We start from the raw sequence: 14,383 nt of genomic DNA on the forward strand, positions 1-14,383 counted from the left end.
CAAGTTGAAAAATAGTTGACAGATAGTAGCATAATAACAATTTGGTGTGAGAAGAAATGCCGGAACAAATTGCTTTTGGGAGCAACTGTCTAATGTGGAAATGTTACATATATAGTGAAACAATAGTAGTGTAACATTTATAGATATTGATAAAGATACGCTAGGTCGAGCACGCGCCTGCAAATGCACATAACTGAAGATCCTAAATGAAATTAATTTCTTACCGTTAATTCGTAGTTACTAGCTAACTTTTTTTTTAAAGTTCATTGCAAATTACTGCCCGTAGACTAATTGCAAGTACATGTACATGTACATGTAACACGGAGTGGACGGACAGACAATGATGAACAATAAAACATATGACTACTTTAGTGTTAACTACTGACACTAGGTTCTAACTTATTGGGTTCGGCTTCTTTTTCCGAGACAGTGGAAGACGAATGATCCCATTTTTTTCTGCAACATGTTTTGTGATGTTAAGAAGAGAGTAGTTTTCTTTTCGTCTGAAAACGTGGAGAAAGTAGGATGGAAAATGGTGGCCTCTTTAAACAGCTGATTGCTATGCGAGTCTATGGTATGTAAACTATGCGAATCTATGGTATGTAAATGATGACTTGGCGAGCATAACACAGCATTCATATTTGAATATATCAGCAAACATTAGCTGATATATCGATAAATTAATTGTGATCACCGACTTGCACAGTTTTCGGTCCGTAACTTGATTCTTCAACTTAACTCAAGCAATAAAGAGTGTAAGTCATTACCTTAAACAAGATAATAATGATGCCTCCATTGTAGCAGAGTATGAGAACTACCAGACATCAAGTTAGAGTTACAATGCATCTGAATCTTACAGATTTACATCCGTATACGACATACAGTAGTGGGAAAAAGCATATCGTCAATCACAATTGTTCAAACTTTGAAACAATTTCTAAAATCGGACCCGAGGTCTTGCTCATGCACCAACACATATATGATTGTACATAGTTACATGCTTTAACAGATTTGTGAGCAAAAATGTTGACGGGATAACAGAGAAGAAATTTGACAAATATATACTGATAAACACCACATGATGCCATGCATATGTATTCATATATTTAATATTGAATGTGTAAATATAAATCATACATGGACACTGACAGTGAAATATCTCGTCCTCCCTTCTATCCAATGTAATCTGGACAATCGGGCCTCTCGGCTACACGCTCAAAACCAGACCTTTGCTACATGAAATACACACGTGTCAATGCTCAATCGCAATCATCGAAATACCTATTCCTGGTTTATCACCATACCTATACCAGGAGATTAACTATTGCCAGACGGCTCTGACTCTGTGGATGTACTCTTGGAAGGCTGGAGGTTGTTTCTCTTCACATAATCTTCCAGGAACGCGAGGGTTGCCAGAGCTCCTTGCTGAAATTTGACAAGACAAACAGAATATGATTCAGCTAACTAAAGGTAATCATCTGAAAACCATTGAAAAGCGTAGTCGTAGATTAACAGATCAAAAAAATGATATAATGACTAAACATACCCTCATGAGGAAGGTCTGATCCTCCGGCTCCAGGTTAAAGTCCAAGGTGCCCACATAGTCCACGTCAATGGCGATACATCTGCCCACGTCCTCTTTCTGGAAAAGAGGTAAAGACCTGAGACGACGCAAAGGCAAGACACTTCGTTTATGCCACAGTCCGAGCTTTGCAGGAACGTATTGTACAGCACCACTGAGTACAACCTTTCTACATTTTGTGTTGCTTAAAAACAACCCTTGATACTTAGTCTGCTTCAATTTTTGTGTCATCTGCAAAACTAGCAGACTTTCACATATCAGTTTTTATGACAAGACATCCACATCCAGATCTCTAACCTGTCTTTGTAATACTCCTTTTGGACTTTGCAACATAATCTTATATACATACATAGTCGAAGGGCCAACGCTCTAGAACACGCTTATTTTATTAAACAGCGAAAACGACGCAACGCGCCCCTGCCGTGAAAAAACCGTCTAACAGAATCTACTTTAACACTCATAGCAGAAAGTTGGTTGACTGCAGGTCCATGAAATTTGGCATGCTTAAAGAACAAGCTATGCTGCGTCCAACGATGGCCAAATTATTGGTGTTATTTGAGAAACACTGCAAGAAATTGTCCATTCAACATTGCGTATTTTACACCATTTTTGTTGGCTTATTGCAAGCATGTAGTATTCATGAATATACTTGACAATCTCTATGCTGATTTGCAGAGACCTTACCTTTCATTTGATATATAATCTATTGTCGACTTGAACACAGGGGAGCGCAGCACCCGTATAGAAAATGTTAACTTTGTCGAAAAACAGGACGCGGCGCCTCGCGCGTTCCGAACACAATTGGAACACGTCGGCGGGTCAGAAACACCGGGACGTGATGTTCATCTTTGTCACGGCGTCGTAAACACCAAGAATTCACTAACCCTCTAATTATTTGTATGTAGACTCTCTCAAACTTAAGCTTTCCATTGGTACGTAGTTTGATGTTGATTTAAATGGTTGATTACACGACGTAGAATACTGAAAATGTTCACTCCGTTATGAAGACGACGCACCTAGCGCGTTCTACCTGCGCGCGCGGTCGCTCTCCATGCAATCATGGAACTTCGCGGTCAAACGTGTAACGGCGTTGTAAGCATGTAAAGTTCATGAATCGTCGTGAAAATTCGTGAGCTGATTTTTAGAAACCATGGCTTTTATTTCATATATAGCTTATTGTCGACTTGAATACACGGGAGCGCAGCACCCATATAGAAAATGTTGAGAGGCACGGCTCCTCGCGCGTTCTACTCCGTGAGGCGATCTTTTAGGGCCCTGTCACACTTGTGCGTATATACAAGTGCGCATGAGTTCCACAGTAACACTTTTTGGGTTGAAGTAAATTTTGCGGGGAGGAAATTGTTTTCTACTTTGACCCAGCGTAGAATAGTCTAGTTATCAAAACAAAGAAATTATTTTTTCGGCTGCAAACTTAACCTAAACCAAAAACATGTTAATACGCAACTCATGGGGGCTCGTATGTACGCACAAGTGTGACAGGGGCTTTAGCAAGCAACCATGGAACTTGACTGTCATCTTTGTGCGGCATGTGTGTATACACATTAAGATCAACTGTGGTTTTGCTGACTGTGGAAATAGTCTGCCGATTGTGAAGACACTGAGGATCACTGAGCTGTCGCAGAGTGTATACAGTATTTAGTCTATAACACCCCCACGAAACTCCTTTATGTCCGCACCCAGCAATTCGTGCTGTACCCAGTGATTCACGTCGTACCCACTAAAATTTCTCACCGTACCCGGAATGTTCGCCGTGTTCAATGCCAACCTTGATGCCGAACATCGTACGGACACAGTCTGTTGTCACTAGAAAGTCGTGTCTAAAAATCCTGTACGGCCGCAATGGACAGTTCCATATACCCCACTCGTCAACGTTCCTGTCCACCTGTCCCGTGGGGTTGCACGATCGAGAGCGGACCAAATGAATCCAGGCCATGTATATATATATAGGGGCTAAATACGAAATTAATATAATACGGTGAGTCAGGTCATCTACTGGTGTCATTTCTGCTCCATACTATGAAGTTATAGACTACCCAACATAGCACAAAGTGTTACAATATGGCTGTCAAAACACTTTAGGCCACAGCAAGTAATTTTTATGGATGACATCAGCGCGCTCATTAATTTTTGCCTGATTTCTGCGGAAATCGTTAACTAAAAAAAACTCCATAAGGCGTACTTAAAACGTAGAACTTCAGCTTCCATTGAAACTTACAAAACTTATCGGAACAAGTAAAACTCTCTTATTCGGTTGTCTAAAAGAAATTACTATGATGAAAAGTTTAAAGCAGCATCTTCTGATATATCTAAAACATGGAAAACAATTAACGAACTTCCAAATAGGAAAAAGCAAAGTAATACTATACCTAGCAAATTTCGGAGTATTTCGCAAGTAACGGAGAGTCTGTTATAGATAATCCTCAAGACATATTCAATAGTTTTGACGATTTTTTTTACAAATAGCGGACCTTCCCTTGCAAACAAAATTGACAAAACTGATTGCTCCCCTCTGGACTATCTAAAGCCCTCATAATCTCAACTCAGCTCTTGTGAAGAGCCAACTTCTTCGGAGATTCATGATATCATCTTAAATTTGAAAAATGCAGCCCCAGGTCATGATGATATAAGCGCACTTCTATCAAAGCAAGATATTTCCTCTATTTTAGAGCCACTTACTCATACTTTAAAACTTTCGTTGTCAACAAGATCAGTACACACCGAACTGAAAACAGCTTAAGTAATTCCGTTATATAAAACTGGAGAGTCCGACATCTTTTCTAATTATAGGCCCATATCCATCCTTCCTACATTTTCAAAAATATTGGAAAAATTAGTCTTCAACAGAATTTTAAACCACTTGCAAACAAATAATATTTTTTATTCTCATCAATATGGTTTTCGTAAAAGATATTCTACATATATGCCCCTTTTATGCTTAACTGACAAAATAACTAGACAACAATGAGTTCATTGTAGGTATATTTCTTGATCTGTCAAAAACTTTCGACACTGTTGATCACAAAATACTACTTGACAAATTACAGTTCTATGGCTTACAGAATACAGTTCACGGCTGGCTCAAAGATTACCTTTTGAACAGAAAACAATACGTTATAAATGGCACTTACAACTCACGTCTTAATACTATTTCATGTGACGTTCCGCAAGGGTCTATACTCGGACCCCTTCTGTTTCTAATCTATATAAACGATTTAGCAGATGTATCACATAAGTTATTTGCTCTTCTATTCGCAGACGACACAAATTTATTCATGTCTCACAGGAATCTCGTCACCTTAGTAACTAGTGTGAATGAAGAACTAGACAAAGTAAATAAATGGTTTAAAGCTAAGAAGTTGTCTGTCAATAATCAAAACAAATTTGATTATTTTTGCCAGCAAGAATAAGAAATACTCAAAGGAAGACATCCAGATAATTTTAGATAACAATGTTATTAGTCCAGTGTCTCACACTCGTTTTCTAGGAGTCTTAAATGATGAAAAATTAACATGGAAAAATCACATTAATCACATTTGTATTATACAGGATTTCTAAGAACAAAGGGATTATACGGAAAGTAGGAAATCTCTTGTCTCCTAAAACGTTTATTACTCTGTATTATAGTCTTGTTTATACCTACCTAACCTACTGTAATATCGTATGGGCGAGTACTTATTCTACATCACTTAAACCACTCTTGTTACTTCAGAAACGGTACGTTAGAATAGCCTCAAAAGTCTCTTTCACTTCCCCTAGTGCATCCTTGTTTAAAAACCTAAAGGTTCTGACAATATATGACATAAATAGACTACAAACTAGTATGTTGATGTATAAGACAAAACATAAATGCCCAAACCTTCCTGAAATTTCTGCATTTGTTCTAGCAAGGACATCATATAAATGATGGGGGGGGGGTCTAGTTAATTGAGCTGTATACACAAGGTGTTTCATCGCAAATGAATTCCCAGTGTAGTTGCTTCAGATGATGGTACAACAAGCCCTTTTCTGCATTTGTTGTCTTTCCATTGCGTCTAGGTGCCCATCCTACGGTTCCTGTCATGAAATACACAAAACATGACATTTCAATTAATTGTCAACAACACATGCATGTTTCTAGACATATTTCTGAGTGAACTTAAAAAGATCAACAAACAATGAAAACCAATAATGACAATAATTATGAAGGCAAAGTTCTGCAGTTACATTACACAAGAACAGTACCATACATGGGTCAGGAAAACAATGTTGACAAAGCCTTAACAGTTTCTAACCTCATTGTCACTGTCTGATCTCCAATCTGCTTCAACATCACTTTCCTCTTCCTTCTCCTCCTCCTCATCATCAGTAAGGTTGTTCATCTGTTGGTGGACATACACAAAATATGCCGGTTAATGGATCTGATAATGTAAGGTATTTTGCATTTAGTGTACACATCACAGAGATGAGATGATGAGAAAACACTTGAAACATTATCATAATTCTAACTGGGATCCAAAAAGTATGTCAGACAATAAAACGAAAGTAAGCATTTGTTGTCTGAAGGTTGGACAACCCATAAACTGAAATCAGATTCATCCTGAAATCATAGCCTACCAGAGAACGTAGGCATAAAAGATATGATGCCAATTAAGGCTTTGATGTCATTTTCAAATGTGACAGTAACACTGTAGGCATCAAATTAATGCAAAAACTATCAACAATAGTAGGAAAACAGGTAGGAAAACATCATTACCTATACACGCTTCAGTTATAAACATACGTATATATAGACAATCATGTAAAATGCAATCTCACGTTTAAATGCATAAACATTTCTTGTAAACAAAGCTGTAATTGGAAAAGGGAACATAAATGTTTGAACAAAACAAAATTGACAAATGCCGTTCCGATGAAAACAGAGCATGAAACGTGTGTATGCAGGTATCTGTGCCTTACGGCATTATTCGCTGTTTCCTCCTCCAATTCCTGCACAATCAAGTCATGTCCCAGCAGTTGCTGACTACTGTCTCGATTCTGGCAGCCATAGCACCTGCAGTTGTCTCCACAGAATTGGCCCTTCTTCTTACATGTTCGACAGCGATTGTCCACACATCCTCCTCTACACTTGCAGCCGGGGGCAGACAGTCTTCCAACTCTCTCTCTGATCTTGGACAAGTTTTCGTTACTCTCCCACTGGACTGTTATACCTGTCTCAGTGAGCTGCCAGCCATACTCCTCCACGTTTCCAATCTGAAGATTGGGGCTGCCTGCTGATGTCCACAACTTCCAAACCCACATGCAGCGCTTCCAGTGAAACTTAAGTGCATCCTCTGATGGTAGCAACTCATGCTCATATGTTGCTGTTTCAAACATTGCCTCACGGATTCTGTTCAGAAACTGACTGTGTACATTTTCATCTCTAGCTGCTGAACTTTCCAAGGAGTTGAAAAGATGCTGCGGAGTTTCGTGGCCCTGCGACAAGAAAGCCGCCTTACATGACTTGTAATAGAGGCAACCGATAAGCCTGAAGAAGGCTAGGATGCCCAAGTCTCCAGAGTCAAGCAGGCTGCCTCGTTGTGGTCTGTGGTTGTCTCCAGTGATAAACTCACAATGTTGCAGAAGTGTAGTTAGAAAGCTCACTTTACCTTTCATCCTGAAGAAGCTGGTGTAGTCACAGCCAGATAGGATGAATAGTAGGACAAGGAGACGAGGCCTCTCTTCTTCTGGATGAATGGTAAGGGAGGGGTCGTTACAGATACTTGTTCTTAGGTGATTGATGTTTATGAACTTTGAGTCTTCTCCCCACTGTGACTGGACTACGAGTTGTTTGTTGGAAAGTGGCATGGCCATTCCAATATGGATGACATCGCTATCCTTGGATAGTACGAGGCACTTCTGAGCTGATGACCAGTCAATGTGGAGAAATATCCTGGTGTCTGCTTCAGGATCAATCCTTTTCAATCTTCTCTCCTCTGATACTTCTCCATTCTCTACAACAAACGCTTTTCCATCTGGATAACACCCACCTACAATAACTTTCTTGTCTTCCTTTGCATACTCTTGAGCAATCTTCAGGAAAGCTTGTCCCAGGTACGTTACCAATGAGTTTCTGTTTTGTCGAGAAGACATGAAGTCCTGCCAATTCCTTGGCACCTCCCCGTCATGTGTAGGCATTGGTGTTGGGTTACCAAGATGTTGCTCATCCTGGGAGTCTCGCCGCTCTCGCTCCAAATCCTTTGGTAGAGCCATGTCACATTCTGGTCTGTCAAACAGAATGTGGCATTCAAGTATTCCCCGCCAGAAAAATGGCATCACCATGTTGATGAATAAACTCTTGGCATATTGCAGAAAAGTCTTGTTCCATGGGAATGGTTTTCTGAACATAATATTCATGCCCTCAATGATGACACAGTCAGGGCTCCAACCTACTGGTAATCTGTCAGTGATGATATCCGTATACCGCCGTTCGTAAAACTTTGTGGCATTGGCCTTGTTTCCTTTATATGGCAATCCAGTTTCCTCACATGCTAGAGAACTTGGGATCTCAGAACAGGGCCCCAGGTCCTCTATACTCACTGGCTTTCCCTTCCTCTTTGATTCCACAAGCAAATTCTTGTAGAATGAGAGAACCTTTCTGGTGTGTTTCTCTATACGCTTCACTTTGTTGCAGGAAGTCTTCCGTTTGGAAAATGTGCGCAACCTTTGCTTCCGTTGTGTGGGCTTTGCTGAAGGCTTGTTGAGAACTTTTGTCTCAACATGATGCTTGAATAGCTCACAGCCTATCTGTCTATATGACATCATATCATGCTGTTGGACATTGCTGGCTTCCTCACCAGAAAACAGGTGTATCAGTTGACGCGATGGAATAGTGTCAAATGGTTTTGCACTACTCGTACATGCCTTGCTGTAGTATTTCACTACTTGCTTCAAATCCTCTTGCAGTGCTTGGTTTGCATATGCCTTCTGCGACATGGGGCATGCTTCCATATGCAATTGTGACAGCAAATTCTTTAGAACAGAGGCTCGCACTGGCAGAAACTTGACTACTCTGCTTATCCGTTGGGGATGCACACCTTGCATTACAGCTTTCACATCTTTGTTGATCGTCATCTCATGGCATTCGTCCAGTCCTAGGTTGGACATGTTGTGTCCCCCAAGGTTGGCAGTAAACCCGCCCTTTTCAAAAGCTGTCAGCATATGAGCTGGTAGCCTGGCAATATCCTCCAAGTGCCTTGGTAGCAACTTTGCATACATGTGTCTGTCAAATGCAAACATCAAGGGTACAAGCTCCTTAATGGCATGACATCTAAGTGACCAGTCGCCTTTCCGTATGGACAGATACAAGCTGGCATATGTCATCATCTCCTCGTGTATGAATCTGTCCCAGAATCTGAATGTGTCATCCTTCCCCGATGCCTGCTTGCGCCATGACAGGAACTCCTGTGCAAGTGGTTTAAGCCGTGAGGCAAGGGTAGCCTGTTCTACCAGGAAAGATGTTTCAGAGATGTCCTCAAAGCATCTTCCTTCATATCCCTTCAGAGTGTCTAACACTTGGCAAACCTCTTGTAGTAACTCATCTTTGCTGTCTTGGCTTGTGTCCTTTAGAAAGGAGTCAAACTGTAACTGGAACATGGCCTCCCATACATTCATTAGGAAAATGTGTGTTCCCCTGAAGTTCTTGCACAGGCCAATGGATGTTGCACACATTCCGTTGCCATGTGTCTCTTGTGCCATCTCCTTCAGCCCACTGTCCCAGAAGATCTTCATGATGACTTCTTGTGTGTTTTTCAGCACATGCCAGTCTCCCATGTATAAATGAGCCCAACTAAATTCAGATGGATACTTCTTCTTCACTTTCCACAGAAGATCATACGTCTTGCCATCTCCAACTAGAATCAGACTTTGCCTTTTCTCTGGAATCCCCATGTTTGTTGCTATTTGATGTAATACATGTATCATGGTATCCTCATTATCACATGGCAAATCGAATATGTCCAGAAACTGTATGCTAGATTGTTGGACATCCTGGTTACCTTCCATGGCGAGCTTGGCCTTACGACTTGGAATGGTGGCATTGAGGTGATATTCCCTTTGGCAGTATCTCTCTACCATGTACACAAATATATCCCCTGTGCATCTTCCTGCTGCATTGACCTCTTCTAGGCTTGTTGTGAAGTCAGAATAAGACACCGGTTCCTGTCTAATAGCAATTGGCAAGGATGCATCTTGGGATTGAGATTGACCCAAGGAAGGTCCTCTCAAGCCAAAGGTCAATCTCCTGCGAGGTTTCTTAACTGCAGAGATGGCTGTTGTAAAACCGTTGTTGGCCGGCACAGTCCAGGGGGTTTCTGGTTCAACATCAAGGTCCTTCTGCACATCAGCAGAGGTCTTAGGCTCAACATCAAGGTTCTTTAACATAGCATCAGTGGTCCTTGACTCATCTTCTTGGTTATCCAACATAGCATCAGTGGTCCTTGACTCATCTTCTTGGTTATCCAACATAGCATCAGTGGTTCCTTCCTCATCTTCTTGGTTATCCAACATAGCATCAGTGGTTCCTTCCTCATCTGCTTGGTTATCCAACATAGCATCAGTGGTTCCTTCCTCATCTTCTTGGTTATCCAACATAGCATCAGTGGATCCTTCCTCATCTGCTTGGTTATCCAACATAGCATCAGTGGTCCTTGACTCATCTGCTTGGTTATCCAACATAGCATCAGTGGTTCCTTCCTCATCTGCTTGGTTATCCAACATAGCATCAGTGGTTCCTTCCTCATCTGCTTGGTTATCCAACATAGCATCAGTGGTTCCTTCCTCAACTGCTTGGTTATCCAACATAGCATCAGTGGTTCCTTCCTCATCTGCTTGGTTATCCAACATAGCATCAGTGATTCCTTCCTCATCTGCTTGGTTATCCAACACAGTGGCCTCCAACATCCCTGAAGTATGTCCACACTCCAACAAATTGACTGGGTCTGGCTGGACTGCCATCACTGAGGTCCCATGCCAGGTTCGGTCAACACCTTCACGCACTGATGCATGCCTTTGAGACTTATCAATGTTATCCACAGTGATGACTGTAAATTTGTCGTCAGCTAACTGAGACAAATATCCCTGCTGCTCTTGTTGACAGATGGCATTCTCAAGGAATCGCTCATGAGTTTCTGGTGATGCACAGTAACCCATGCGATTTAGAATGGTCATGAGCTTCTTTGATCCGGAGAATGCACTTATGAGGTCTGAGACAAGTATCTGCCATGGGTAGCTAGCTCTTGGGTTGGATACAAATAGTAGCTGTGATAACAAAACCAATCTCCTGGTATGCTTAACTGCAGATTTCAGAGAATCATCTTGTAGACCTGCATAGGGTACATCCCAGTTGAAGTCTGAATTCCTTGCTAGCTCAGCCATTTCCTTCTTATTCATGGTTAGTATATTAACTAAATTATACAGATAAGGAGGCACATCCTGCATGATTTCTGACAATTTCATCTTCTTCAACTTTGATGGGTCTTGTACAAATTTCTTGCCAAAAGATGCTGCGGTGTCCTGTATCATTCCATTTATTCCAAAGGCAACATGATGTAGTTGTGCCTTCATTGTTTCCTTTCCAGGCATCTGATTTTGTGTTGCACGTACTAGTAGTTCTTCCTTCTCCTTGCAGTGTCTCATTTCCTGTACCCTGGCGTCATACAATGCACTATGCAGCATCTGAACTACGTCTCCTTTGCCATGCATTAACAATATGCTCATTTTCCTGCTTTCCGTTTGCGAAGTAGCCAAGGAATCTCCAAACTTAGATTTCAAATATGATAAAAGCCAGTGTGAATTCATTTTTCCCTCGTCTGTTTCCACATTTCTCTTACCGTTGAACTTCTCCAGATGGCTCAGAAATCTTTCATATGCAACAGACAAAAGTATTGCCTTGTTTTGTATGAAGAGTTCAGAAATTTCAATGTAAACCTTGTCAGCAGCTGTGTTCGCATCATTCGTTTGATCTGACCTTTCATGCAGAATAATCTGTGAATGGTGTTTGTCACATACATGTAGGTCATGGTCATCAATTTGTTTGATCCCCAAAAGGCTCTTCACAACGACTTTGTTGTTGTCGTTAACATGCAACACCCGTCTTGCACAACTGTCACAGTCGGATGCTATGCATTCTCTCCTTTGTTTTTTCTGACTTTTTTTTGGTGTGTAGGTTTCGTCATCACTTTTCCGGAGAAAAAGTCGTTTACATTTGGGACAGAGGCAAGCAGTGACAGGTATGTTGTGTTTTTCTAACACAGCTTTAACTGCATCATCCCAGTGGAGAGCATGATGGATCCGAGCTTCCTTCTTTAGAATAGCATTACAAGAGTGACAGACAGGACTACAGGGTCCAGGATGTGGAGGGACAGATTTTGGTTTAGGCATAATGGTATGTTATTGTATACATACCTTATATGGTCCCTGTGTCAGGTGGCACTACAGTTGCGCGACCTCTCACAGCCCCAGGTTTTCTGCAAGAAATGTACAATTCCAACATAAGACAATGAATGATAGGAAATCAGATTTGATCAGAATCTGTTTAATCACAATCCAGGCAATTACCATTACATTGTCATAAAATATCCAAGCCTTTCCTTCAAGGTGTATGGAATTCTAACAATGTCCATAGCTACAATGCAACACAAATAAAATGGGCCAAGGAAAAGTCAGATCATTGATATTTACCTTGTGATTTTGTTGCTACCATGATGGACTTACTTGAATACATATAAGGAAAACAGTGTACAACAACAGGATGTGACATAACAGTTTTACAACTACAAGATAACATTACAGATATATGTATTAGTAATCAGGATGTTCAGTCTTATTCTTTACTTGTATTTTGTATTATGTTTGAGAATTCTTGCCATACTTTGTACCGTGTACAATTGTCGTGCAACTTTATTTTTTAAAGTTCTTCTATAGCTTAGAATGTGTAACGTTACTTTTGTTTTGGGTCACACCTGCAAAAAATACGAACATAATTGTTTGAAACATTTCATACGAAATAAGTCCATTTATCTTTAGGAAATGGAGTAAATGTATCTATTCCTTGTGTAAACATCATGGTCAACGTACTTACCTACATGAACTGCCAACGGCCATCCATTTATCCTCAGAAAGAGGCGGAAAACCTGCAAAATGATTATCCACAGGTTATACAGAGTAAATAGAACATGGATTCTAAAAGAGAACACGGCGATTTTTATCTACGAGAAAGCTATAAAAACACCACTATTTTACATACATTACAATAGTAACCTGGTGGCTCGTTTTTTTGGACTGAAACAAAACGTCCAAATACTTTCTGTACAACAGTTGCCATAATTTTTATACACATGAGCGTCTACGATATGATTGCTAGCGTATAAGACTTGGAAAGAAGCGAGTACAACTACTGTCAGACCCTAAAGTTCACCAAGTTATCAAGGGGAAAATAATTGAGAGTTTAACCACACAAACGGCTAAAATTTGTCCTTATCTTCTGATTAATATGATCCCGCGCCGCCGCCATCACCAGCTGTGTTTATATATGCGGGTAAAAGGTTAAAAGTCAGAGGCTAACCTGAGCTCTCGTGCCCGTGCCCAGCCTGCCCGTGCCATTCTCGTGCCAGGGGTGTTCGATCTTGTGCCCAGAGCAGTCTGCGTCGTTTTAGAAAAACCCGGAAGTAGAACCGAATATTCGATGCTTGGCCCTTCGACTATACATACTAGTTTTGTTCATGTATTTCCTTGGCAACGTTTTCCTTTTAAGCCGCCAATCCTCTCTTAAATTCTGGATCAATCGTGATTTTTAGATGTAGAGGTTTACATAAAAAAACAAAACGGATTAAACCCTGCACATCATTAAAAAAGTATAACATGACCAAATTTCATCCGTTTATTGGTCAACCTATCAACGATGATTGATTACCGGATTCTACCTATACCAACCTTGATCGGTTTGCTTTGCCCCACAAACTTCAGGTACCTAATGAGCAGATCATATGGCGTTACTATGATTCGCTGAGGAACAACCTCCACCATCTTCCTCCTTAGCGGCGCCCAGTTATTGTAGACATTTTTTATTGTTTCGGCTGTCACCTGAGGGAGCATTATACACCAAGATCATATTTCGTAGTAAAATAGGAAGAGTAACATTGAAATAGCTTTAAAAATTGCTGTTACGGCAATCATTGTCATCATAGCAAGATGTTAACTTACTGGTCCATCTGCGTACTTTGCAAACAAGATGTCGAACACCACTTTGTGGGATTCGTCGCTGTCAACAAATTCACGAAGCTCCTCTGTCGGAAATTTCTAAAAGAAAATAAAGGAAGTTGTGATGGGTTTCATAAAAACGATTAAAGCGTTTCATAATATTATACTACTATTGTCTCATAGAAATATACATGTTCGAAGAAGTTACCAGAAGCTTACGTATGGAAGAATTTACAAAACAAGTTGTTCTTTCATTCAAATTGAATTAGTTACACATTTTACAATTTACGTCTATACTTACTTCCTTGAAGCATTTAAACATGTCTTCCCTATTCCGTGGCGCCTTCAGAATCTCATCCAACAGTTGCTTCTTGGCATCATGACCTGTTCGAATGGTCTCCATATCGTCCCTGATTCGGTTGCTTCTGATCTCCTCATCCTTTTCTTCTTTTTGTTGGTGCATCCTTAAAAAAAGATTATCACAATTCATCACTAGGTGCATAAATGTGAAAATTATGTGAATTTTCTGCAAAATTCTAAGAAAATGTGACATTATGTGAATCCAAT

General features: G+C 40.5%; 1 protein-coding gene and 1 long non-coding RNA gene across 3 annotated transcripts; both read right to left on the minus strand.

Annotated features, from left to right (window-relative positions):
• Positions 1–1,000: 1,000 nt before the first annotated feature.
• Positions 1,001–13,745, minus strand: LOC136420468 (uncharacterized). The gene is made up of 3 exons (XM_066407416.1): positions 13,550–13,745; positions 1,547–1,642; positions 1,001–1,425 (listed from the first exon to the last, which is right to left on the minus strand). The coding sequence occupies exons 1-3, from the start codon at positions 13,709–13,711 to the stop codon at positions 1,318–1,320; spliced, it is 366 nt and encodes a 121-aa protein (XP_066263513.1). The 5' UTR covers positions 13,712–13,745; the 3' UTR covers positions 1,001–1,317.
• LOC136420462 (uncharacterized) lies at positions 4,566–13,316 on the minus strand. Of its 2 annotated transcripts, XR_010753219.1 has the most exons (5): positions 13,182–13,316; positions 12,699–12,750; positions 12,023–12,084; positions 5,875–5,961; positions 4,566–5,656 (listed from the first exon to the last, which is right to left on the minus strand). It is a non-coding gene; the product is annotated as an uncharacterized lncRNA (long non-coding RNA). The 2 variants fall into 2 exon arrangements; XR_010753218.1 differs by lacking the exon at positions 13,182–13,316 and having other exon boundaries at positions 12,699–13,147.
• Positions 13,746–14,383: the final 638 nt, after the last annotated feature.

Source organism: Branchiostoma lanceolatum, chromosome 1, assembly GCF_035083965.1.
Source record: "Branchiostoma lanceolatum isolate klBraLanc5 chromosome 1, klBraLanc5.hap2, whole genome shotgun sequence".
Classification (NCBI taxonomy): Eukaryota; Metazoa; Chordata; class Leptocardii; order Amphioxiformes; family Branchiostomatidae; genus Branchiostoma; species Branchiostoma lanceolatum.